The sequence below is a fragment of the Pelophylax lessonae genome (genome assembly GCF_965119305.1).
Source record: "Pelophylax lessonae genome assembly, chromosome: 11".
NCBI classification, from domain to species: Eukaryota; Metazoa; Chordata; class Amphibia; order Anura; family Ranidae; genus Pelophylax; species Pelophylax lessonae.
The window spans coordinates 159,819,035-159,846,721 of record NC_138778.1 but is presented as its reverse complement, the minus strand read 5'-3'; the positions used below and the strand labels follow the sequence as shown (position 1 = coordinate 159,846,721).

The 27,687-nt window shown below is 49.6% G+C and overlaps 1 protein-coding gene across 1 annotated transcript in view; it reads right to left on the bottom strand.

Annotated features, from left to right (window-relative positions):
- CASC3 (CASC3 exon junction complex subunit) overlaps nt 1–27,687 on the bottom strand; it is a 99,081-nt gene that overhangs the window by 8,713 nt on the left and 62,681 nt on the right. The window contains exon 12 of the mRNA XM_082272740.1: nt 26,924–27,046. Within this exon, the coding sequence (XP_082128866.1) occupies nt 26,924–27,046 (123 nt within the window). The remainder of the gene's footprint in view (nt 1–26,923; nt 27,047–27,687) is intronic.

The window sequence follows — 27,687 nt, the reverse complement described above, 5'->3', positions numbered from 1 at the left end:
CATCAGCCCCTCCTTGCCCAGGCACTGGATTAATGGATCTTTCTACATACGTTTACCATGCTTTTTAAACGTTTTATCTTGTGAGTACCCAGCATTATTATATGTCAAATAAAGTATTGGTTTTACTGCACTTAGAGTGGCGCTGTTCTTATCTTCCTGTTCAATGGTCTGCCTGATCCATTTGGCGATGGTAGAGGCCGACGCCGCTATGCCCTTCCGAGGACCCTCTGGAAGAACAAACAAGGAGTCCGTCTTTCGAAAAGACTCAGTCGATTTAAGGTAAACCCTTATCGCCCGAACAACATCCAGAGAATGTAATCTCACCTCCTTTGGATGTTTAGGCTTCGCGCACAGCGAAGGCAAGACAATATCCTCATTAAGATGGAATTCCGAAACTCGTTTCGGAAGAAAAGAAGGATTAGGTCGCAAGACCACCTTATCCAAATGAACAACTAGATACGGAGACTTGCAGGACAAAGCCGCCAGCTCCGACACTCTGCGAGCCGAAGTGATCGCCACCAAAAAGGCGACCTTTTTGGACAACAGACAACGAGATCTCCCTGATCTGTTCAAAAGGAGCACGTTGTAACACAGATAGAACGAGATTCAAGTCCCAAGGGGGCAGAGGATCCCTCCTAGGAGGAACCAGATGCCGCACACCCTGAACAAAAGTGCCAACCAAGGAGTTGGAAGCCACGGGACATTGAAACAGAACGGCCAGCGCAGACACCTGACCCTTTATTGTAGCCAGCGCCAAACGCTGATCGACACCCGTTTGAAGGAAGGACAGCACTCGGGAAACCGAGTACGTGCGGGGTGAAAACCCCCTGGACTCACACCAGGCAAAATAGGCCTTCCAAGTACGGTAATAAACCTTCCCCGAGGAAGACTTCCTCGCGTTGATCAAAGTATGAACGACCTCTGGGGAGAGACCCTTCTCCTTCAGGACCTCGGTCTCAACAGCCAGGCCGTCAAAGCCAGCGACTGTAAAGCAGGATGGTAAATCGGTCCTTGAGACAGGAGATCGTCTCGAAGAGACAGACGCCACTGGGCGTCGACCGCCAGATTCACGAGGTCTGCGTACCAGGACCGGCGAGGCCAGTCCGGTGCCACAAGAATCACCGTGCCGCGTTCCGAGTGTAACCTGCGAAGGAACCTGGGCAGCAACTGAATCGGTGGAAACGCGTACATCAGCCTGTACTGATGCCACGGGGCCACTAAGGCGTCCGACGCGTCTGCCCGAGGGTCGCGCGTCCTTGCCACGAACCTTCTCACCTTGTTGTTGAGACGAGACGCGAACAGGTCCACATCTGGAAGACCCCACTTCGCGCACAACATCTGGAAAACAGCCGGGTGGAGAGACCATTCCCCCTGATCCAGGGTCTGGCGACTCAGATAGTCCGCCTGCCAGTTCTCCACCCCTGGAATGTGAACCGCCGTTATCGCCGGGACATGAGTCTCGGCCCAAGACAGAATGTCGGCCACTTCTCGAGCCGCTCGGGCACTCCTGGTGCCCCCTTGGTGGTTGATGTAGGCCACCGCCGTTGCATTGTCCGTCTGCACCCGAACCGGGCAGCCCTGCAGCCGGCCCGTCCAGCGATGAAGACAGATTTATCGCACGCAATTCCAGAATGTTGATCGGAAGGGAAGACTCCCCCTCCGACCAAGTTCCCTGGGCGGACAGAACGCCCAGAACACCACCCCAGCCCGACAGGCTGGCATCCGTGGTGATCACCGTCCACGAGATAGGACGAAACGACTTGCCCCCGGACACCATCGGGGACTGGAGCCACCACAGGTGGTCTCTTCTGGTGCGATGACTCAACGAGATTTGAAGATCCAGAGATTGAGGTCGCCCGTCCCACATGGACAGGATCTCCGCTTGGAGACCCCGCGTGTGAAACTGGGCGAAGGGAATCGCCTCGAAGGCCGAGACCATCAATCCCAGACATCTCATGCACGTCCGCAGAGACGAGTGCGGAACGTCCCTGAGGGATCTGACTTCCTCCTGAAGAGTTCTGAGTTTGTCTTCCGGCAGGAAGACCTTCGCCTGCACCGAGTCCAGGATCATTCCCAGGTAGGGAAGACGAACCGACGGACTCAGTGTCGACTTTTATTTATCGTCCAACCAAACTCCTGCAGAGTTTGCATCGTGACAGACAGGTCCTTCTCCAGACCCTGGCTGGTCGCAGACCGAACCAGAATGTCGTCCAGATACCCCAGGACAGAAATGCCCTGGGCCCTCAATAATGCCAGAACCGGTGCAAGCACCTTGGTGAAGACCCGCGGAGCCGAGGCGAGACCAAAATGCAACGCCACGAACTGGTAGTGATCCTCCGCAACGGCAAATCGAAGGTACCTCTGGTGACCCTCGAAAATGGGGATGTGAAGATACGCATCCTTCAAAATCGATGGAGGCCATGAATTCTCCCGGAACCAGGGCAGCCACCACCGACCGCAGGGATTCCATGCGGAACTTGCGAACCCGCACAGAGCGGTTCAGAGCCTTCAAGTCCAGAATTGGACGAACCTTGCCCTCCTTTCTGGGCACGGTGAACAGACTGGAATAAAACCCCCGAAATCTGTCCCGATGAGGCATCGGAACTACCACTCCCTGAGCCCTCAGGTCCCGCACCGCCAGGTGCAGGTCCCGTAAACGCTCTGGAGACAGTTGAAGATTTGAGGGAAAAAATCTGCTCTCCGGCCGAGAGAGAAACTCGATCTTGTAACCAGATCGAACGATCTCCTGAACCCATCTGTCCCGCACGCGGGCCAACCAGGGCTGAAGAAAACCAAGCAAGCGTCCCCCCACCCCAAAACTGGGTGAGGGCGCCCCTTCAGGCCGCACTGTTATGGGCTGCGGATCCGGATTGACCGGACTTCTGTTTTCCAGACCAGGGCTTCTTCTGAGAGCCTTGACCTTTGAACGGTTTGCCCTTGTAGTGCGACCGAAAGGCACGAAAGGACCCCTGAGGGGGCCGAAAATTAGCAGGCTTCTTCCCAGAAGCCCCCTTAGCCTTGGGGAAATGGGGCAAGAGAGTACTCTTACCTCCGGTGATCCCCTTAATCAACACATCCAAGGACTCCCCAAAAAGGCGAGACCCATCATAAGGCAGATTGGCTAAGGTCTTACGTGAAGACTGGTCCACCGACCAACATTTCAACCAAACCAGGCGGCGAGACAACACCGCCACGCTGTGCACACGTGCAGCCAACGGGACTAGGTCCAAGTCCGCATCACACAGATACATGACACCCTGGTGGATTTGATCCACCATATCCAGGGTCGCCGGCGAGGCCAAGTCGGCCACTAGGACGCGCCTAAGCATCTGCGTCCAACTTGCGACCGCCTGGGCCGCCATGAGAGAGGCAAACAGAGCCTTAAGCATAGAACCCGTAACAGAATAAGTATGACGGGCAAGAGACTCCAATCTCCTATCCGTGGCATCACGGAACACAGGGGAATCCTCTGCAGGAATCGCAGTGGATTTGTTTAAAACCGCAATTGCGTGATCCACTGGGGGTGGCACACACCACCTTTCATCAGTGGAAGGCGAGAAAGGATAACGCAGCTTGAACCTACTTGGTACAGCAAAAGGTTTGCGTAGATTGCGCCATTGTTCCTTAACAGCGCGATGAAAATCATGATTGCAGGGAAAAACCTGCGGCGTCCTGCGTTTTCTCCTCTGCGTCCCATAAGCCGCCAAGGCAGCGGGGGGACACACTTCATCCTGCAAACGCAGCGTTTGTTTTATGGAAGCAATCAATTCATCCATGATTGCAAGCTCTTCAGGCGAGCCAGGGGGAGAATTATCAACCCCTTCAACCTCAGCCTCCACCTCGGACCCCACTAGATCCAGGGAGGAGCGGGACCCCGATAAGGAGGCCCCCGCCATAACAACCCCATCACCTTCACCCTCAGAATCAGAGGAAAGAGCAACTCTGGGTCTTTTAGTAGATTGAGCAGCCACCAGCATCTGCACCTGAGCAGCAAGGCCAGCCACAATAGTGGCTAAATCCCCCCCTGGGGGGGAAACAGCGGTCCCCTGGCTTTCCACCAAGGCGGTAGGAAATTTGCCCTCCTGAGAATCCATTGCCCCTATACCAAATGCCGGATAATAAAGGGTTAACTGCCCCTTTAACAAGCGCGGTGAGCGCAGCCCAATGCACCACACACAAGCACAATGAGACCCCCACAGGGACAATAAAACTGACACAGGCAATGGATAGGAAGGATATAACCTGAGGAGACCCTCGCCGCTGCTGCTGCCTCGATCGGTGTTCCTGGAGAAGAGGAAGTGATGCTGCCAGGGCGCTCTATGAAAGCCTATGGGAGGCTACAAGAAAATGGCTGCCATGCATGTAGAACATGCGGCCGGAGCGAGTGTAGGCAAAATGGCGGCGTTTGGCGCCGAAACCGCCGCTCCACAGTACAGTAATGCACACATGTCTGTATATAAAAAAACATGTTAGATCGCCGCAGCGATCGCTGTATAATGCCCAAACATGCCACAAAACATGCCCCACAGCACACAGCTTCTCACACTGACAAGGCTGACACACACAGTGTCACACAGCTCCCCCCCCCTTGCAGCCCACAGCATGCAGCCGAGAGATAGGGAGACAAACAGTGTGAATAGAGGCAGGTTACACAGTCCCAGACTGACACCCCCCCCCCCCCCGACAGACAGGTCCCCACATAAATACACTTACCTCACAGTGGCGTGGGGGACCCGCACAGGCGAACAAGCCGCTGCACATGAGGCAGGGAGAGTCGCATACAAGACGCACAGAATGGGGGTTAAGAAACCGCACGGCGTCCAGTGAGGTAGCCACCTCACCAATCATCCCTGCACCGAACAGGGATGGGTCGTTCACTGTGCCAGGAGCGTTACCTGGCTGAACGCTCGATGGCAGGCTGGGAAGCCAATGACCCACGACCTGCGACCAGGGGGATCAGCCCGAGACCCAGCCCGCATGATCCTCTTCATCCGAAGAACTAACTAATGCTGACAAAAAGAACAGCTAAGTAAAGGTAGAGAGAAAACTCAAACAAAAAATCAAAAAAGAAGAAAGAGTCTGGGGCACAAAGCCCCAGCACAGAGAGAGCCAGCCACTCCTGACAAGCTAGACATTAAAACTGAGATATGGTTGCAGGAAGTAGGAGGGTATTGACTGAGGGGACCACCCCTTGAGGGTGGGATATGTTAAAAGCTTTAATGTTAACATATTCTGTTGCCTAGCTACTCCTTCGGAGCAAAGTCTAATACCCCATATGTGACGAATATGAAGAGGCGGCGACTGTCGGAGGACGTAAGAGAAATTACATTTTTTTTTCCAAGGGCTACATAGATCTCCATTTTTCAGGGCTTTTGAACAGAAACATGCTGTCTGCAGCAGCTATTCCAGAGTATAGGGCAGTAGTGTGCAGAATATCAAGAGAGTTACAACAGAGTTTGCAGGTAGGCACAGCAATAACCAGTAGCTGCCGTTTCAGCTGAACCATGAAAAGAGTATCCATGTCAGCCTTGTCTTAGAGGAAGTTGGCTGTATGATGTATCCAGAAGACTGGTAATGTCTAGTAGGGGAAGAGACTTACATTTTTTTTATGATCGGTTAACATTTTTCCTCAAGTATTCTACTTTTCAAGTGGTTCTGACGCCTAAACATAATTTTACCATTATGCATTCCTTGCTTTAAGTTGTGGCATTGATTTTATTTTGTTCCCCCCCCTATACTTATCTGAGCCATCATTCGATACAGCGCTGTTCAGGTCTGCAGCTCATCTCTTCCCTCACTTCCATGTATCATTGGCTTTGCTGGGGCACCAGGAGCTACTGGCTCCGACTGCTGTCAATCAGAAAAAGTGACGAGGGAGCAAGGCCGAGTCCCACTGTCTTTGTCGATGGACACAGTAGCTGGAATCGGGAGCAACAGGCACGAGTGCCCCCATGGGAAGAGGCTAGACAGAGGCACTAGACAAAACAGAGGAGCCAGGAGCGGCGGAGGGGGACTCGAGAAAAGGATTTTTGGGGCAACTCTGTGCATTTCTATTGCACAGAACAGTTAAAAGATAAGTTCACCTTTTGTAACAAGTTGCACCCATATTCAGGATGTAACATGTTACAGATGCACTGGCCCCCGCTCCCCTGTACTGACAGCTAACGGGGGATATTCCCCGCCCCCCGGCTAGTTGTGACAATCTGCAACAAACGGGACTGTGCGGGCTCCGCCCACCCGGCTGCGTCATCCATTCAGTGTTCTGTTGAGGGCTGTGGTAGTTCAATTTATGCTTCCTGTAACAATGTAACTGCCTGGCCATATCAGAGGTACAGCCAGACAGATACAGTCTTCCGGACCTTAGCAGGACCATCTGCTGATCGTGGGTGCAATGCTTTACAGGTAGATGTTGGTTTTATTTTTTAATTTCCTTTTCAATCACTTTTAGTGAACTACAAGCACAAACCAAACACTTTTTGTACATAATCTTAAAGCAGACCTTCAGTCATTATTTCATCTTTCCATCAATTACATTTTCTGCCACTGTCGTTTTAACTTTGGATAGTAAAACTTTTTTTTTTTCCTGCCAGTAAATACCTTAAACAGCCCACTAGCTCTTTCTTTGGTAATTATTCTAGCAGCTTCAACACCCTATCAGCGCACCCATCCCCCCTAACAAATTATTCTAGGATATCATTCACCGCTCTCGCTCTCTCTCTTGTGAGAGTTTTCCAGCAAGGGAGGAGGGATGAGTCATAGTAGAGCAAAGGGGAGCTGCGGAGCTCGAGGGGGCTGGATGAGGGAGGAGATATCAGGAGACTGCACAGATCCGTGAGTATTCATCGAGAGGATAAATGTGCAGGCAAGCAGTGGTGTTAGCGTGTCTGTGTAAATCCAGGAAGTGATCAGGCAGCAGCTTCAGCTGCCCACAGTTAAAATGGCTACAGCCAGACTTAGTGGAGGGAGATTTCGGCAGCATATTTGTCAAGTACAAAATCACAGTATATATATATATATATAATAATATGCAAAGTGGCTTCAGAATGGGAAATATGTTTTTATTACAATTTATGTGAGCAGACTAAGATTATTTTTACCATCTTTTTTTCTCCCCCAAACATGTAAAAAATAAAATAATAAAAAAAAGAAAGTAATGCCAAAAACACTAGATATGTCTTAGCCCCAACCATTTACCCCCAGAATGGAAGTTAATAAACTATTGTAAAGTTATTTCGGATGTTCAGGGTTTACAGGAGAACAGCGACTTGATTGCATGACCAGCGCTTGTTGTACAGTCTTTGTGATTTGACATTTAAGTCCAGCGTAAACTTCAAAGCTACTTGATTCGGCCCTTACTACACAGTAGTTGTGGCTTGACAGCTCCTTGTTTTACTGCTAATACAGAAGCAAGCATTGGTGGAAGGAGTAGTGATCAGGGCCATCTTTAAAGGCAGGGCAAAAGGAGCAGCTGCCCTGGGCCCCATCATTGTTGTGGGGCCCAAAGCAGTTGCCCCATACTTGCCAACTATCCCAGTTTAAATTCCCTTGTCCCTTAAAGTTTTAGTCCCATACTGTATCTCGATATATCAGTGTGAAGTTCTGTTACTAATGCTGCCAGCTCTGCCCTATTGCAGAGTGTACAGATGACTCACCTGCAGATCCTGTGTTTACATGTAAATAACCTGCAATGATATGTAAATCGCGTGGCATTAATATGTAAATAGCCGCAGACCAGCTGCATTGATATGTAAATAGAAACAGCATTCAAAAGTATATCATGACCCCCGGAGGTCATATCCACCTTCACTTCTGCAGAATGCGGCCTGGGGAGGTAAAGGGGCATGCTTAAAAATGTCTTGCCTACAACTGTGGTCATCAGCCTGTTCTGCAAAGGTAAGCAGATTGGAGGTGGAACCCTTTTTCAAAATACCCATTGTGGGACAGCACCGTAAATTTTGTTGTATGTAAATACGCACATCTCATCAGATGCACAAGGGTCTCATTAACAATTAATGCCACTACTGTGTACCAGCTAAAGGACAGCACGTTTTTGCAAGCGATTTTGCCTGCGTTCCTGACAAGAAATGTGAATACAGGCAAAATGTATCCGTTACATTGGTGGTCAATGTAAATCTTATTACATTGGAGCTTGATGTACAATCCTTTCATTCACACTAGTGGCCACTGAATGCCTCCCTTACATTGGTTGTCAGTGTAATTTCTTCATTATATTGTTGATCATTGTACTTTTCCCTTTACATTGGTGGTAGTGCAGAATTGCCCTTATATTGGTGGTCAGTGTAGATGTGTCGCCTTACATTGGTGGTTAGTACAAATCTCAACAATGGCTGTCAGTGTAAATTCCCCTTACTTGGAGGTCATTGTATATTCCTCCTTACACTGGTGGTTGGTGTAAATGCTCCTATTACATTGGTGTCAGTGTAGAAATCCCTTTTTTTTTTTTTATTGGTTGGGGGCGTAAAATCCCCCGTTACATTGTGGTCAGTGCAAATTGCCCCTCACATTGGTCAGTGTAGAATCCCCCACTAAATACTTGCCAAAGATTTCCAGCTTTGCTCTACATGATTCAGAATTTGCCACAGTGTACTGCCTTCTAACTAATCTCATCCCCCCCCCCCCCACCACTGCCACTGATCCCATCTACCCCTCAGCACTGCCACTGATTACCCCTCCCCCCTTCCCCAGCATTGCCACTGATCCCAGGAGTCCTAGTATCCATAGAAGTTCTCTATTGATGGGTCCCCTCACCTCCCCAGTCCATGGTATGCAGGCAAGCAACCAATCAGTGGGCAGTAATGATGTGCACTAACCTCTTGCAACCAATCATTGAGCGGTAAGGATATGCAGTAACCTCCAGCAACCAATCAGTGAGCAGCAATAATGTGCAGTAACCTCTAGCAACCAATTAGTGAGTTGTAAGGATGTCCACTAACCTCTAGCAACCAATCAGTAAGCAGTATTATTGTACAGTAATCTCTAGAAACCAAACAAGCAGAAGTCATGTGCTGTAACCTCTAGCAAATAAACAGTGAGCCATAATGTGTGCTGTAACCTCTAGCAGCCAGTCAGTGAGCGGTAATGATAAACTGTAACCTCTGGCAACCAATCACAATTGGTGCCTGATCTGATTCAGTAAACTGATTTTGAGTCTAGCTGCTATTTAATGTATGTCTCAGAGCAGGTGGAGAGAAAAATTGAATGGGGGGGGCAAGAAAATGTTTGCCCAGGGTCAAATCAATATTAAAGACGGCCCAGGTAGTGATACACATTGAAGATGACGAGACCAAGATGCAGGTCCCACCAGCCTGAAGCACAAACGTTTTTTCAACAGAGAATTGTGGTGAAACTTTGTCAATGCTTCAGCCTCACACTGAAACTGGATGCTTTATGACAATATCCCGAGTGTATAAACGAAACTTCATGCTGGAAATAAAATAAATTGGATTTTTGTTTGACCGTAAAATCCTTTTCTCTGGGGTTCACTGATGGAAACAGCTCCATGTCTTCAGACCATTCGGCTTTATGCTGCTCTCTCTTCAGCAGTAGGACTAGGCAGAAACCTTTTTGGTTACTCCCCTGGGGCAGTTCCAGAGGGTATGCCATCACTTCCAGCTATAAGGCTTCAGTTTGTAACAAGCAGTGTCAGAAGAAGAACATATAACTCAACCTCAAAGAGGGGCGGGTGCTGTGTCCGTCAGTGAACCTCAGAGAAAAGGAGTTTACGGTAAGACAAAAATCCAATTTTCTCTTTCATTCACTGACAGACACAGCTCCATGTCTTCAGACCATTGAGATGTCCCAAAGCAGTGTCAATATGAGGGGGGGGGGGGGGGGGTCGGGGAAAAAAACAGCAATACTCAGAATTCCCAACAAGGCTGAACATAGCCAACCAGGAAAAAACAGGAGCTCAACTTGTAACAGGAGCTCGCCACCTGGAAAATATAACACCCTCAAGAAGCGTAAGCCTTTGCAACTGCAGCCTGCAAAACCTTGTAGCCAAACGCCGCATCCGAAGATGCAAGTACATCCACCTTAAAAAACGATGTGAAAGTGTGTACAGATGACCACGTAGCCGTCTTGCACTTCTGAACCACTGAGCCTGATGGAAGGCACATGAGGCACTAAGCGCCCTCACAGAATGAGCCTTAACAGGGAAAGGAGGAACCTGACCCTTAATGGAATAGGCCTGCACCACCGTCTGCCTGATCCACTTGGCAATGGTCGCAGCAGACGCGGCCTGCCCCTTATGGAGGTCCATTCGTAAGAACAGACAAAGAATCGGATTTTCAAATTGGCTCAGTCACTGCCAGGTACACCTGAATCGCCCTTACCACTTTCAAGGAATGTAAGGGAATTTCCTTAGGATGTTTTGGCTTAGGACATAGGGACATTAACACAACATCCTCAGAGACAACCTTAGGAAGCAACGGCTGACAGGGTCGCAACAGCACTTTGTCCCTACGAATCACCAAGTAAGGTGACCGACAGGACAATGCAGCCAACTCTGACACGCGACGAGCAGAAGTAATGACTACTAAGAAAGCCACCTTCTGCGACAGAGTGAGCAGAGGAAGTTCTCGAATATTTTCAAAGGGAGGCTTTTGAATCACCGACAGTACCACCAGAGAGATCCCACAGAGGCACCAGGGATCGCACTGGAGGAGCCATATGGTGAACTCTCTGCACAAAGGTGTGAACCAAGGACTTCGACGCCAACGGCTTTTGGAAAAAAAAAAAAGCCAAGGCGGTAATCTGGCCCTTGATGGTTCCCAGAGCCAAATGTTGATCTACACCTAATTGTAGAAACTCCAACAGGTGAGAAACAGAAAAGGGGCTAGCTTTTAACAATGTAGGACTCACCAATTCTGACAGCCCTCAGTACTTGGCTTTCAAATGCATGGCCGTTAAAGCCAGCAATCGTAAAGCAGTATGGAAGATTGGTCCCTGAGACAGATCTTCCCTGAGAGGAGGTTTAAAAAGGGACGTCTGCTACTAGCTTTACCAGACCTGCGTACCAAAACCCGCGAGGCCAGTCTGGTGCTACCAGAATGACTGGAATCCCTTCTACCTCAATTCTGCGTAGCAGTCTCGACAGACGTTGTATTGGAGGAAAGGTGTAAATCAGACAATACTGACCCCAAGGGGCCACCAGTGCGTCTGCGGCATTGACCAGAGGATCCAGAGACCTTGACACGAACCTCTGCACCTTCCTGTTGAGACGGGAAGCCAGCAGGTCCACATCCGTGGTCCCCCACTTAAGACACAGTTGACAAAATACCTACGGGTGAAGTTCATTCTCCCAGATCCAACGCCTGCTGACTGAGATAGTCCGCTTGCCAATTCTCTACCCCCGGAATGTGCACAGCAGGGAGGGCTGGAAAATATCGTTCTGCCCACCTCAAGATACCGGCCACTTCCAGGGCCGCCAGGGCACTCTTTGTGCCCCCTTGATGATTAGCATATGCCACAGCTGTAGCATTGTCCGATTTGTATCCGCACAGGGTGTCCCTGCAGACGATCCGTCCATTGAGAGACAGTCTGATCACTCGAATTTCCAGGATGTTGATCGGCAACCTGGACTCTTCCCGAGTCCAGACACCTTGGGCCGAACACACTCCCAAGACCTCGACAGAAGTTGAATTGGAGGAAAGGCGTAAAATCAGACGATACTTACCCCAAGGGGCCACCAGAGCATCTGCAGCATCAGCCAGGAGGATCAAAGACCTTGACACGAACCTCTGAACCTTCCTGTTGAGACAGGAAGCCAGCAGGTCCACATTGGGGGTCCCCCACCGAAGACACAGTTGATGAAAAACCTCTGGGTGAAGAGACCATTCTCCCGGATCCAACGTCTGCCGACTGAGATAGTCCGCTTGCCAATTCTCTATCCTCTGAATGTACACAGCAGAGAGGGCCAGAACATATCGTTCTGCCCCCTTCAAGATCCCAGCTACTTCCCGGGCCACCAGGGCACTCTTTGTGCCCCCTTGATGATTGACATATGCCACAGTCTTAACATTGTCCAATTGTATCCGCTCAGGGCGTCCCTGCAGACGATCCGTCCTTTGAGACAAAGTCTGATCGCCCGAATTTCCAGGATGTTGTAGACACCTTCCCATCCAGACAGACTAGCATCCGTGGTGAATACAGTCCAATACAGGGGAAGAAAGGATTTTCCCAGACGCAGAGCTGGGGAGCGGAGCCACCCTAGAAGAGACTCCCTCGAACCCCGACTCAACAGGATCAGAGATTGTCCAATGATAGCGGATCCTTGTTCCATTTAGTCAGAATCTCTTTTCAGAGGTCTGGTGTGGAACTGCGCCAAGGGAACCGCCTCGAAGGTGGAAACCATCAGACCCCAGCACTTGCAAGTCCTGAGTGACGACCGATGGTTGGACAAAAAGGAGCCAAACCGCATCCTATAGCTTCATAAGTTTTGTCAGAGGAAGAAACACCCGGGCTTACGCTAAATCTAGATTTCTGAAAATTCAGTGTCCGCCCGAACTCCTGTAGCGTTCGCACCGTAATGTCCAAGTCGGCACACAGAATCAGATCATCCAGGTAACCCAGTACCGCGATCCCCTTCTGCCGTAGCAAGGCCAACACTGGGGCCAAAACCTTTGTGAACACCCGAAGAGCTGAGGCGAGACCAGAAGCGAACACCACAAATGGATAGTGCTCCTCGCCCACAGCACAACGAAGAAAACGCTGATGCCTGACATATTTTGGAATATGAAGTAAAGCGTCCTTGAGATTGATAGAGGTCAGAAGATCTACTTGATGGAAGGAAAGCTACTACCGTGTGGATGGACTCCATCCAAAATTTCTGAACCCGCACAAAGTAGTTCAGAGCCACAAAGTAGTTCAGAGCCCTTTCGTTCCTGGGAACTGTAAACAGGTTTGAATAAAAACCTTGAAACCGTTCTGACTTTGGAAGCGGCACAATAACTCCTTGTACTAACAGGTCCTGCACTGCTCCGTAGAGGCCATGTAGATGCTATAGGCGTAAGTTGGAAGGAAAGAACCTTGTAACCGAACCAACTCGTGGACCCATTTGTCCTGAATGAGCGAGGTCCACGGATACGGAAAAAGACAAAGACGTCCCCCCATCCCAGATGCTGGTGAGGGCGTCCCTTCAGGCTGGTGAAGGTTTGGCTGCAGAACCAGAAGTGCCTGCTTTGGACTTACCATTTCAGGGTCTCTTCTAGCAACCCGCAAAGTTAAGAGTGGATTTTAAACCCTTTTCGTGCGATCCAGACGAACGAAAGGGCAGCTTGAGAGCCAAGAAGAAAGGACCACATTTACGACAAGGTTCCTTGCCCCTAGCAACCTGTGGAAGTAATGTACTCTTACCTCCCGTAAGACCCTTAATGATCTCTTCCATAGGGGCACCGAACAAACGATCACCTACAAAAGGAAAATCAGTAGGCACCTTTTTTTAAGGCCTTATATCACGCGGCGAAGGATCACCGACGTCACAGATACCCTGCCGACCAAGGGGGCTGCATCCAATGATGCATCACATTTACTGTAACGCCTGGATCAACTGATCCGCCAGCTCCACCATTTCAGGGGGGGTGTCGATTACCTTCCAGGTCCTGGCGTAAAATCTTTGCCTATTCCGTTAAGGTCGGAGATACCAAGGTGATCGCAAACACCGGTCTCAAAATTGAACCAGCCACGGTGAAAAAGGTACCAGACCAGAGTCTCAGCTCTCTTGTCTACGGGGTCCTTAAAGGACAGAGAATCCTCCAACGGCAAAAGTGTGGCCTTATTTAGCCTGGAAACCTGAGAGTCCACCGACGGTGGAACCATTAGTTTCTTCAGAAGAGACTCCTCAAAGGGATATCACCTAGCAAAGCGCTTAGGTATGCCAACCACTGACTAGTGACAATCTCGTCAAAATAGGAAGGAAAGGGAAACGCCTTAGTCACCTTGGAAGATTTGTGGGTTCCAAACTGCCCTGGCGTCGCTGACTCAACATCAGCTGGGTCCTCCAACTTTAAAGTTTCCCGCACTGACACAATTAGAGCCTCCACCAGCGCTGCGGAGGACGATGACTCATCCTCACTATTAGAGCACTCAACGTGTGTGGACGAAGACCCAGTCTGCTGACAGGTAAAGGCAGGGGGCGCTTCTTGCTAGGCCTCCGTCGCAGGGCCATATCTACTTTGGATAAAAGTCACTGCAGGGCTGCTGTCATAGCCGCCAGGGCAGACTGAGACCCAGGGGGTCCCGCAGCTTCCAGGAGTGGGTCTGGTGGTCATACGCATTCCAGAGGCTTCATGGTCAACAATGAGTTAATCGGAGCGGCTCCGTGCACAAACTGGAAAACAAGTTTTTTTTTTTTGCGCAGCACATCACCGCACTCAAACTATAAGAAAATGTCAGTTGTTAATCTCTATGGGGAAACCAAAAACATAGCCGCTGGACTACGCAAACATGGCCGCTGAAGCTGGGAATACAGAAATTACGGCAAAATGGTGGCACCACGCGGTGCTGCACAGGACCCTGGACCCTACTGAACCCCAGGGAAAATTTCACAGACCCCAGGAGGGTCCTCTTGCTCAGCACCATGCAGCCCTCCTACCCAAAGTTACCCATGCCCCTGGGGGGCGTGGCCGGGATGTGAAGCTGAGCAGACGTGCGGCGCCGGAGCTCCGATCCTGATCTCATCCTTTTGATCCTCTGAGCTACCTATTTATCCTTGGCATCCCCCCCCTATCATCCTGGGTCCCCCCAAGAAGCCGAGCGGTACGCAGCGGGTCCCTCCGCTGTCCCCTAGGAAGCTCCGATCCTCGGCTGCATTCGCCCCTTCCCCCTGTCCCCAGGGACAGCCGGCGGCCATCTTGGACACGAGGCCTTCTCTCTCCAGCATGTCTGTCAGCACTCAGACGGAGGCAGTCTTGAGCAAGCAGCAGGATCCCTCTCCATCGGATATCCTGGAAGCGATAAAAGCCTGCAGGGACACCAACTGTAAAAATAGACTATCCGGCCATGGACATCAGCCTTATTCGACACGACCTGGATAAGTTCCGGTCGCGGGTGTCTGAAGCTGAAGACCGCATCTCCCGCCTGGAGGAACCACTAGAGACGACTCCAGGGATCTCCATGCTTTACAGATACAGGTTAAGGCGCCCCAGGACAAAGCGATAGACACCGAAAATCGCCTGAGACGCAATAACATCCGCATCTTGGGGCTGCCAGAACGAGCTGAGGGTACCAGGCCTGCTGAATTTGCAGAAGCCTTCCTGCCTAAACTTCTGGACCTTCCCGCTATGCCGCCTACCTTCGTTGTGGAGCGGGCCCATAGGGTCCCTCCGGCTCCTCCGATTCCTGGGGCGCCCCCCCACGGCCCTTCCTGCTGCGCCTTCTCAACTACCGCGACCGTCTCCTGGCTGCAGCCCGTTCCAAGAAGGAGCTCCGTTATGAGGACGCCCCGATCATGCTGTTCCCCGATTACTCGCCTGAACTGCAACAGAAGCGCCGTCAGTTCACCGAAATCCGCAAGCGCCTCCGAGATCTGGGCATCAAGTACAGCCTCCTCTACCTCAGCAGACTCTGGGTGATTGACGGGGACCGCACCCGATTTTTTGATACCCCTGACCTGGCGGCCTCCTGGCTGGAGATTCGCTGAACCGGGTTCCTCCTAAGGACTGGCCATGCAAATATACTCCCTCTCCCTGCTGCTCCCCCCTGAGTCCTGTTGCCCCCTTTGACTCCCTGTCCAACATCTTTGCCATTTCTCCCTTTTGATCCCCCCATCCCTGTTTTGCCTCTTTGGATGCCACGAGTAATCGCTGCTTACTCCATGGTAGCCGACTGTTTTGGAGCTGGATCGGACGCGGGTTGAACAGTGACACATTGGATTTTTGTTGGTCCCCCTTTCTACTCAATCCTTTTAACAGCGCTGACTACCCCGGCCCTCCAACTCTGTCTTGAGTTTGCTCGCCCCCCCACCCCCCACGCTTTACACGCGGCTCGCTGGTGTCAACCCCTCCATCACTGCGGTCTATGTGGTAGACCCAGTGGGTGCTCTGGTTTCAGTGTTTTTTTTTTTTTGGGGTACTAAGCCGTCCCTGGCTCCCCCCCCCCAGGGGCTCTCTGTTTCCCCCCAGTTTTTGAGGGAGATGCCGGGACCAGGCAGGATAGGCACCACGTGCCTGGGTAAATTTTTTTTGTTCAAGTGTGTACATGTGTTTACTGTTACATGGTTATGTATGTGGTGCTTGGGTTCAACTGGTCTTGCTGCTCCTCAGATGCTGAACACAATTCCCGCGGGGTCCTTTTTCATTTCCAATCAGTATAGTCGTTATGGCCTCACGTGACCTACAGTCCTTCCTCGTCATTTCTTGGAATGTTCGGGACCTTAATTCTAAATTTAAACGGGCACTTATGTTTCAATATTTGAATTCCCACAAACCATCTATTGTGATACTTCAGGAAAACGCATCTGGTGGGTAGCAAGCTGCTGTCCCTCAAAAAACCGTGGGTTCACAAGTTGTTTCATGCTTCTTACTCCAGCTATGCTAGAGAGAGGTTTCGGTCTCGCCCGGGGTGGTGTGGGATGCCTTCAAGGCTTACACTAGAGGTCATTCTATGTCCGCCATCAAGGCGGTTAAGCTACAACAATCCCCTACACTAACCCACCTGGAGGGGGGGGGATGGAGGGGGCCGCTGCCGCGTATGGCTTGGACCCCTCTGTCTCCAACTTTGAGGTGTTGCAGGCAGCTAAACGGGATTTGCATCTGCACATGTCTGAGGTCACGAGGTTGTCAGGGTACCATTCCCGGCAGTCCTTCTTTGAACAGGGAGACAAGAACGGTAGGTTCCTGGCGTTGATATTGCAGCATGATACACTCCTGACGGTGGTTCCTGAGCTCACCTCTCCCACAGGGGGGGCCCTAACCTCCCCCAAGGATATATTAGAAGCCTTTAGGTCCTACTATAGTGCACTTTACACTACTACTCTTCCCCCTGATTTTTGCCCGTCTGACCTGCACTCCCTTCTGGACCCGGTGGGCCTGGGTTGGCTCTCTGACCAAGAGAGAGAATGGCTTGTGCGACCAGTCACATCTGTCGAAATTTTGGCCGTCATTTCAGCTATACCAGGGGCCAAGGCTCCAGGCCCTGATGGTCTACCCATAGAATTCTATAAAGACACACTCGGGAATTCTGGCCCCACTGCTGGCCTCGACATTTACTCGGTGTCTCGAGGAGGGGTGTCTTCCCCCCTCGATGGCCGAAGCTCATGTCATCCTTATTTACAAACCCCCTAAAGACCCCAAGCTATGCGCCTCGTACAGGCCCATTGCGTTGCCTAATAACGACCTCAAAATCCTGACCAAGCTATTAGATAACCGACTCCAACCCTTGCTTCCCTCGGTAGTGGTCCAGGACCAAACTGGATTTATGGCTCATAGGTCCACAGACGTTAATCTCCGCAGACTATACACTAACCTACAGGCTCAACATCATAACGTGGGCACAAGAGTGGTCGCCTCACTCGACATTGAAAAGGCGTTCAACTCGGTGGAGTGGCCCTTCCTGTGGGAAACTCTTCGGAGAATGGGGTTCCTCTACTTTTCATCAAGTGGTAGCAAATTATATATCATTCGCCAGTGGCCCCTATTCGTTTGGGTGGATGGCTGTCATCTAGGTTTACCTTGACCAGGGGCACGAGACAGGGCTGCCCTCTCTCCCTGGCCTTTTTTGCCATTGCCATGGAGCCGGTGGCGGAGGCCCTCCGCGTTTCCCCACTTGTTAGGGGCCTGCGGATTGCCGGGCTGGAGGAGAGGGTGGTCCTGTATGCCGATGACCTCCTGTTTCTGAATGATGCTGACTCCTCACTCAGGGGTGCACTGCAGATCCTGGAAGCTTTCTCGCGGGTGACTGGGTTGAAGGTCAACTGGTCCAAGTCGCAGCTGTTGGCGATTGACCCATTGTTACAATGGGTGGATGATATGGTTTACCTGGGAGTGCGCGTCTCCAGGGACGTCACCGAATTTATTGCACTTAACTTAGATCCGGAGGCTGAGGCGGTTAGGGCCCGCTTGAAGGCATGGGAGAACCTGCCCCTTTCCCTCTTTGGCCGCATTAACCATGTTAAGATGAAGGTATTGCCAAAATTTACGTACCTCTTCCGCCATTCTCCACAATGGATACCGAAGTCGTTCTTTATAACCCTTAATAGATTGTTTTCCTCCTTTATGTGGGGGCCGCGCCCCCCCTAGGTATAAATTCTCTACCCTGATTCGCCCCCCTCTCCTTGCATCCCAATTGGTTTCCGCTGTTTGGCGGTTGAACCCGGATCTATACAATTCAGCGGTTGCGGTGGAGGCAGCGGTGCTCGGCTCCGTGGAGGCACTCACTCACTTGCTCTTTAGGGGCTCCAAGGTCCCGCACGGGCTCACTACTTCCATGACCACGGTACTGCGAGCTTGGAAATTCGGTTTGCAGCTCGAGGGATACCCGGGCTTGGCTGTCTCCCCCAAAGTAGGAGGGGGAAAAAACAAGGGAGGGGCAAAAAGGACACAGGAGGGGCCTACCATCCCCAGAGAGGGCCCGTGCCCACCCCATCAATTCTGTAAGAAAGGAGGGGGGACACTACTTAACATACCACGGCACCAGGAGGGCGCTACTCCCAGCAGTCCACCGCACCATCTTGGAATGAGAGTGCTGTGGCCTGAGGTACGCTGCGACTCTGATCGTGACTGTCATGAACAGGGCTATGCGATGCGTTTCACTAGCCGCTATGTTTTGGCCAACCTAGCGTGGAGCTAATCGTTGGGTCGCGCTCGCAGGTCAGACTGGAAAGACCATAAGGATCTAGAATATCATCCAGTGCATCGCCCAGCCCGGCTGTTGATTTTTTATTTTTTTTGTTCCTGTGTGAAATACAAAGTAAAAAATTCCATTTAAAAAGAAAAAAAATGCCAGGACCGCAGATCCCAGCCCAGAGCCAGGTCCTTACCCCTGACTAGGCATAAAAAAACTGAAGTCCTATAGCAGTAAGTGATGGTATACCCTCTGGGACTGCCCCAGGGGCGTAGCCAAAAAGGTTTCCGTCTAGTCCTACTCCTGAAGAGAGAGCAGCATAAAGCCCAATGGTCTGAAGACATGGAGCTGTGGCCATCAGTGAACGAAAGAGAAAAACTGGATTTTTGTCTTACCATAAAATCTTTTTTTTCTGATGTTCATTGACACAGCTCCATATCGTCTTGAACACGCCTATAGGGCAGTCCCAGGGGGGTATACTCCCACTTCCAGCCATAGGACTTCAGTTTTGTAACAAGCAGTGTCAGAAGAGCATAAAACCCAACTCAATAGAGGGGCGGGTGCTGTGTCCATCAATGAACATCAGAGAAAAGGATTTTAGGGTAAGACAAAAAAAAATCTAGTTTTCTCTTTCGTTCATTGACGGACACAACTCCATATCTTCTTGACCGATGGGACGTCCCAAAGCAGTAACAATATGAGGGGTGGGAATAACACAAGAAAAAACACTTCCCAAAGGCTAAACATAGCCAACCAGGCAAAACAAGAGCTCAACTAAGAACAAGTGGAGCTCACCTGACAAAAATAACAAATACACCCTTAAAGAGGACTAAACCTCTCCAACATCGGCCTGCAAAACCTTGAGGCCAAAAGAAGCATCCGCAGATGCCAACACACCCACTTCTAACATTTTGTGAAAGTGTGCACAGACGATCATGTGGCCGCCTTATGATGGAAGGCCCAGGAGGCACTAAGCGCTCTCGTGGAACGCGCCTTAACAGGGAAAGGAGGATCCTGACCCTTAATGGAATAGGCCTGCACCACTGTCTGTCTGATCCATCTGGAAATGGTCACAGCAGACGCAGCCATCCCCTTACGGGGTCCATCCGTAAGGACAAACAGAGAATCTGACTTTCAGAACAACTCAGTCTCCGCCAGGTAAACCCTGATTGCCCGAACCACATCCAAAGAATGTAAGGCAATCTCTATAGGATGCTTAGGCCACAGAAGGCAACACAATGTCTTATTTTAAATGAAAACCAGAGACAAATTTAGAAAGGAACCACTGACCGGTACAAAGCACAACCTTGTCTCCGTGAACCATCAGGTAAAGTGAACGACAGGGCAACGCAGCCAGCTCCTAACCCTGCGCGCAGAAGTAATAGCCAACAAGAAAGTTACCTTCTGTGTCAAAGTTAGCAGAGGAATCTCACAAATATTTTCAAAGGGCCAAATTGAGGTCCCACGGGGGCAACGGAGACCTCCCAGGGGGATCCCCTGAACAAAGGTTTGAACCAAAGAATTAGTGGCCAACGGGCGTTGAAAGAAAATTGCCAGGGCTGACATCTGGCCTCTGATGGTACCCAAGGCCAAACGCTGAGCTACATCTCTTTGGAGAAACTCCAAGACACGAGGTACCGAGAAGGAATCCCCCCCCCCCCCCCCCCCGAGATTCACACCAAGTAATGTACGCCCTCCAGACTAGATGATAAATCTTCCTAGAAGTAGATTTTCTAGCTTTTAACAAGGTATGAATCACCGATTCAGACACCCCTCTATCCTTCAACACCCGGCTTTCAATAGCCAAGCCGTCAAAGCCAGCTACTGTAAAGCAGGATGGAATATCGGTCCTTGAGTTAACAGATCTTCTGAGAGGGAGTCTCCAAGGGATATCGGTGCACAGCCATACTAGGTCTGCGTGCCAGGACCTGTGAGGCCATTCCGGTGCCACTAGGATGACCGGAATCCTTTCTGCCTCGATCCTTCGCAGAAGTCTTGGAAGAGTCAGCAGGGGAAAGGTGTACATTAGACGATATTGGCTCCAAGGAGCTACAAGAGCATCCCTGGCGTCGGCCATAGTATCCCGAGACCTTGCCACGAACCTCTGCACTTTCCTGTTGAGACGAGAGGCTAACCGGTCCACATCGGGAGACCCCCACCTGAGGCACAGTTGATGAAACCCCTCCTGATGAAGAGACCATTCTCCCTGATCCAACTTCTGCCAACCGAGGTAATCCGCCTGCCAATTTTCCACCCCTGGAATATGCACAGCAGAGATGGCTGTAACAAAGCATTCTGCCCATCTTAGAATGCCAGCTACTTCCCGGGCTGCTAAGGCACTTCTGGTGCCCCCTAGTTGATTGACATATGCCACGGCATTGTCCGAACCCCTGCAGACGATCTGTCCAACGAATTAAGCAAAGCCTGATCGCTCAAATTTCCAGGATATTGATCAGCAGAATGGACTCCTGAGTCCAAACACCCTGAGCGGAATCCCTACCCAAGACACCTCCCCATTCGGAGAGGCTGGCATCCGTTGGGACCACCGTCCAGTACAGGGGGGAGAAAGGATTTTCCCTGTCGAAGCGCCGGAGAGCGGAGCCACCAGATCAGGGATCTCCTCATACTCTGGCTCAACAGGATCAGATTGTCTAGAGCCTGCGGAGTCTTGTTCCATTTGACAAGGATCTCCTTCTATAGCGACCTGGTATAGAACTGAGCAAATGGAACTGCCTCGAAGGTGGAAACCATTGGGCCCAGCGCATGCATGCAAGTCCTGAGAGATGATTGCCAGTTGGACAACAGGAGCCGTGTCGCATCTTGCAACTTCTTAAGTTTAACGAAAAAAATAACCTCGCTAAAAGTGAAAAAAGAAATATATAGCAGCAACTTCATGTGTGACCACACCCTGAAAAACTATGTAAAAATTGAGTCGCGCTTAATGAGCAAGAACACATAAATGTCCCAACATAGATTAAATCGATTCCACAAGTCCAATTAGTGAAAGTGATCAAAAGTGAAGTAATCAAAAAGTCTCTTGTGTATTCAGAAAATGACGTGAAGTTATTTCATCAGCACAATAGGGATCCAAAATTCCTTTTGAAAATGCGCTTACCAGATATAATGTGAAACTAGACAGGGAATTTATCCAAACACCTTGATTGAAGATATCCCTGAAGTGCTCCCGGGATTGAATGGCATGGAGTCACATAAAGAAAGAAAAAGACGCCATAGCATAAAACCCCACAGACTGATATAAACACCCCAGGTGCATCAACTGGAAACAAAACGAGTGTCCACCACCAATCATGTAGCTGCTTCCAGAACTACTCAGACACCAGGTAAACTAAGAATCACCGCTGGGAGAACTCTCCTCAATAAGTGCCAGAGAAATAGATGTGTGATAGAAGTTCCACCACCAATACAAGAGACCCTTACCAGACTAATAGTAAGGTAGGCAAAATATGTTAGATACCCCTCAGGGAGGTCAAAGGGCCACCACTGGTAACTCAAGTCTCTTACCAGATCAGAGATAAAAAAAAACGCTTGCAGAATGTGAGGGGTTAACAGCTGGATAACTCGCATTGACCAGACAGCATTGATGGAGACAGGACACTCAGGATAACAAAGGTCCAGACCAGATCGCCAATCCACCAAATGGACAGTGTATAGTTCCAAATAAAAGAAAGGCGCCAAAAGTGTAAAACCTTAAGACTTTTAATCATATAAAAAAGGTAACAAACTCACATGTAAAAGGAAGTCATACGCATGTAGAGCCGCCGGCCGGACGGCTGGGCACATCTGCACTAATGGGACGCTTCTGGAGATGACGTCAATACGCCGTGACCTAACAGCGTTTCGTTCAAGAAGACGTTTTTAAATGTTTCCAGTTGATGCACCTGGGGTGTTTATATCAGTCTGCGGGGTTTTACGCTATGGCGTCTTTCTTTCTTTATGCGACTCCATGCCATTCAATCCCGGGAGCACTTCAGGGATATCTTCAATCAAGGTGTTTGGATAAATCCTCTGTCTAGATTCACATTATATCTGGTAAGCGCATTTTCAAAAGGAATTTTGGATCCCTATTGTGCTGATGAAATAACTTCACGTCATTTTCTGAATACACAAGAGACTTTTTGATTACTTCACTTTTGATCACTTTCACTAATTGGACTTGTGGAATCGATTTAATTTATGTTGGGACATTTATGTGTTCTTACTCACTAAGCGCGACTAATTTTTACATAACTTCTTAAGTTTCACCACCGGAAGAAACAAATCGGACTAAGGTTGTGTCCTGGGCAAGCCCAGATCGTCCAGTTTTGTGGAAAGAACCATAACAGATTTTTGGAGATTCAGTTTCCATCCAACTCTTGCAAAGTTCGCACCAAAATGTCCAGATTGTCTTTCAGGCCATTCAGAGACACTGCTTGCAGAAGGAGATTGTCCAGGTATCCCAGCACCGCAATCCCCTTCTGTCTCAGTAAAGCCAACACTTTTGTAAACACCTGAGAAGCCTAGGCGAGACCAAAGGGTAATGCCACAAATGGATAGTGCTCCTCGCCCACAGCAAAGCGAAGGAAACGCTGATGCCCAACATACAGTATATTGGGATATGAAAGTAAGCATCCTTAATATCGATAGAGGCCAGGAAATCTCTTTGATGAAGGGATGCCACATGGTGCGAATAGATTCCATTCAAATTTTCTGATCCAGAATGGGACGGACCTTGCCTGCCTTCCTGGTAACAGTAAACCGGTTTGAATAAAACCCCTGAAAGCGTTTCGTTTCCGGAACCGGTACAATAACCCCCTGTGAGAGAAGAGCCTGTACTGCCCCAAGAAGACCTTGTAGATGATCTGGGGACAAATGCAGACTGGAAGGAAAGAACCTGGCCGGAGGCAAGGACCGAAACTCGATCATGTACCCAGACCGAATCAATTCGTGGACCCATTTGTCTTGGATCTAGGAGGTCCACGGATTCAAGAAAGAAGCATAGACGCCCCCACCCCGAGTACAGTGAGGGCGCCCCTTCAGGCAGAAGTGAGCTTGTCTGCGGTCCCGGAGGAGCCCGCTCGACTTACCCGGCCAGGGCCTCTTGGAACCAGTTACGGGTGGATTTTGATCTCGGACCCTTAGATCCCGAAGGACGAAAGGACCACTTAGGGGCCAAGAAGAAAGGACCATGCTAGCGACGAGTCGCTTTACTCCTGGCAGACTACCGAAGCAGAGTACTTTTACCTCCTAAAAGACCCTTAACCTCCCTGGCGGTATGATTCTGTCAGGAATTACATACCAAAAGCGGTACAATTCTTTTCATGGAAATTTGGCGTTATGTATTATAGGCCTACAATTCTTAGTAATTACTGACTTAAACCTGACCAAAACAAGACTCTAGTAGACATCCCAGATGTGATAAATTTGAAACACAAACGCATGAATTATAATCGAATCAATAATATAATTTTATTATATAATATATAATATATATAATAAAATTATATTATTGATTAGATTACAATTCATGCGTTTATATATATATATATATATATATATATATATATATATATATATATATATATATATATATATATATGTGTGTGTGTGTGTGTGTGTGTGTGTGTATGTATATATATATATATATATATATATATATATATATATATATATAATATAAAATGTGTAATGTGTTTGTGTTTTGTGCAACTTTTTTTTTTTTTGAATTTCCCTCCCTAGTTCCGCTCCCATGCAGCATTGCTGCTGCAGGGAACGGAACTAGGAAGTGATCACACCGACGGAGACCGACGGAGAGCGGCGGGGATCTCGGCTGGCGGTCACAGCAATGAGAGATCATCGCTGGATCGCCAGGAGAAGGTAAGAGAACACCGCTGCGCTCTCTGCACATCCACCCCGAGCGTGACTCGGGGTTACCGATCCTGGTATGAAAAATCAACCCCGAGTCACGCTCGGGGTTACCGCCAGGGAGGTTAATGATCTCCTCCATGGAAGCACCGAACAAGCGGTCTCCTATAAAGGGGAGATCAGTCAATCCCTTCTTGGAAGCCTGGTCCGCAGACCAGTATTTCAGCCATATCATGCAGTGCAGTCTCCGCTGTCATGGACACCCTGCAGGCTAAGGGGGCCGCATCCAGAAAGGCATCACAGATATACTGCAACCCCTGGACCAACTTGTCGGCCAGGTCAGGAGGTTGTCTACCTTTCAAATCCTGGCGCAGGAGCTTAGCCTATTGCGTTAAGGTCTGTGAAACCAAGGTTATGACAAACATTGGCCGCAGAATGGAACCGGCCAAAGTGAAAAGGTATCGTACCAGATATTCAGCTCTCTTGTCAAAGGGGTCCTTAAAGGATGGATAGTCCTCCACCGGAATGAGGGTGGCTTTTTTCAACCCGGAAACCTGAGAGTCAACCACGGGTGGTACTGTCCGTTTCTTTAGCAGGGACTCTTCAAACGGACACCTTCTAGAAAAGCGCTTAGGGACCCCGACCGCATTTGGGGGAACCCCACTGACTTGCGACAAGGTTATCGAAATAGGCGGGAAAGGGGAATACCTTTGCCGCCTTGGAGGTTCTGCGGGTACCAAACTGCACCGTTGCAGCCAACGCAGTAGTAGCTGCGTACTCCAATTTTAAAGTTTCCTGCACTGATCCAATCAACGCATCCACCAGCACCTTTTCATGCGGGACTGTAGTGGAAGAGGAATCATTCTCACTATCAGAAAACTCAGAGTGCTTGGACGCAGACCCAGTAGGTTGACTCGCGTCCCCTGTGGCCAAATCCACCTCAGAATCTGAGGAGGCACAGGATGCAGGTGAAGGCAAGGCGGACTGGGACCCTGCAGGTCCCCCAGCCTCAGAGAGGGGGTCAGGTGGTGTCAAGTGCTCCAGGGACTCCATTGGGTTAACCTGGAACTGCCAGCAAAATGTGTAAAATTGCTGTGAAAAGAATACTAACCCACCGTTGACCAGTGGTACCACACAAACATGGCCGCCGATAGATACAGCAGCCATCCACAACAAAATTGCGGCTGCACACAGCGCCCATGCGGCTCCCAGGTCCCTTTAAGGATCACCAGGTACAGTTAGACAGCTAGGGAGCCCCACCAGGACCACCCCCTCCCCCCAAAAAAAACGCTTTTGTGCCACAGCTAGGTATGGGTGAACGGGGGGTGGTCCACAGAGGGATCCTGATATTGAGGGGGAGCATAAAGTGGGCAGGAAGGGCACTCGGGGGTCCGACCGACCCAGGGAGGGGCCCACGTCCACCAGAGGGGCGGGGGGACACTACTTACTGCACCATGGGACCAGGCGGGCACCACTCCAGACAAACCACCCACCATCTTGGCATGGGGGCGCTGCAGGCCAGAGGTACGCTGTGACTCAGGTCATGACTAAGATCGTGACCAGGGCTATGCGTCTTTGTGAGACGTTTAACTAGCCGGCCAGCCCGTTCAGTGGAGCTACGTCGTGGCCAACCCAGCGTGGAGCTAAGGACGGGTCGCGCTCGCTGGCCAGACTGGGAAGACCGAAAGGATTTAGGCTATCCAGTCTGTCAGTTGATTGTACTTCACAGGAACGGAATTGTAGTTTTCACAGGAACAGAAAATAACAAAAGTTTGTTTGAAAAGGAAAAAAAATTTTAGGACCAGAGATCCCAGCAAGGAACTAGGTCCTTACTCCCGACTAGGCAGAAAAAAAAAAAAAAAAACTGAAGTTCTATAACAGGAAGTAAGAGTATACCCCCTGGGACTGCCCTATAGGCGTGGTCAAATTTCTTTCCGCCTAGTGTCCTGCTCCTATGGAGAGCAGCATAAACCCATCGGTCAAGGAGATATGGAGCTGTGCCCGTCAATTAACGAAAGAGAAATACAAAATTACATTCCTGGACTTCTAAACAATAATATTAAAAGTAGCTACCTATTTACAACCATGAAGGAAAGCGGAAAGGCATGTTTGGCTTTGGGGAAATTTGGGACTCTTTTAGTCTGTTTTAATATGTATAATAAAATATTTTTTATGAAAAATCTGGCTAGTAGTGAATAAACAACAAGTAATCACAGAGTATGGTAATTAAAGAGGTGAAGTAATAGGACCCATTCCATCTTACCTCTGGTGGAGGTGGTTTGATAGTGACAGGCTGTGATGTCCGTCGGGGTGGGGAAGGTTTTGGCTGCACTTGCTGTTGTACGGGGTTATAATACGTCACTCCTCCATACACCTGTGACTGTGCCTACCACCAGAAAACAAAAAAACACCTTAGCATAATCAGATCCCACTAAATCTCATTACCTCATCTTTCTGAAACCACCTCTCCAAACTTTAGAGAAAGTTGATATAAAAGCCTTTTTCTATCCACACTAATACAGTAAGATCTGAAAACTCTACAGAGACATACTCTGTTCACTGCCAGCTGTATCTTCAGGTGTCTGAAAATGTTAACCTACATAATACAAAAAAGGGTGTTTAGTCATTGACACACTGTTGAACTTAAACTGACTTTAGAAACAAAACTGAATTAAAAAACCCAAAAATATATCCGAAACCTTTTTTTCTGCATAGAGCAGGGAAGGGTTAAAAGCTCTACCAAGTTTATGTGTCCCTGTTGGAGAGATTTCCCCTCATTTCCTGGGCTAATACACAAGACCTGACGTGGATGTGAGGGGAAAGCTCAAAACCTGGCAGAGGTTCTAACCCCTATTGACCTACAGTATTTTATCCTATTGAGGAGGATTCCCTTCACTTCCCGTTCTGAAAACACAAAAAGGAATGAGAAGAATTTTGTCAAGGTGAGGAAATCACCCTTTTAGACATCACCTAAAAAAGTACCCACAGGAAGACCTCCCCTTAAATACTGCTCTGGTGACAGCGTGT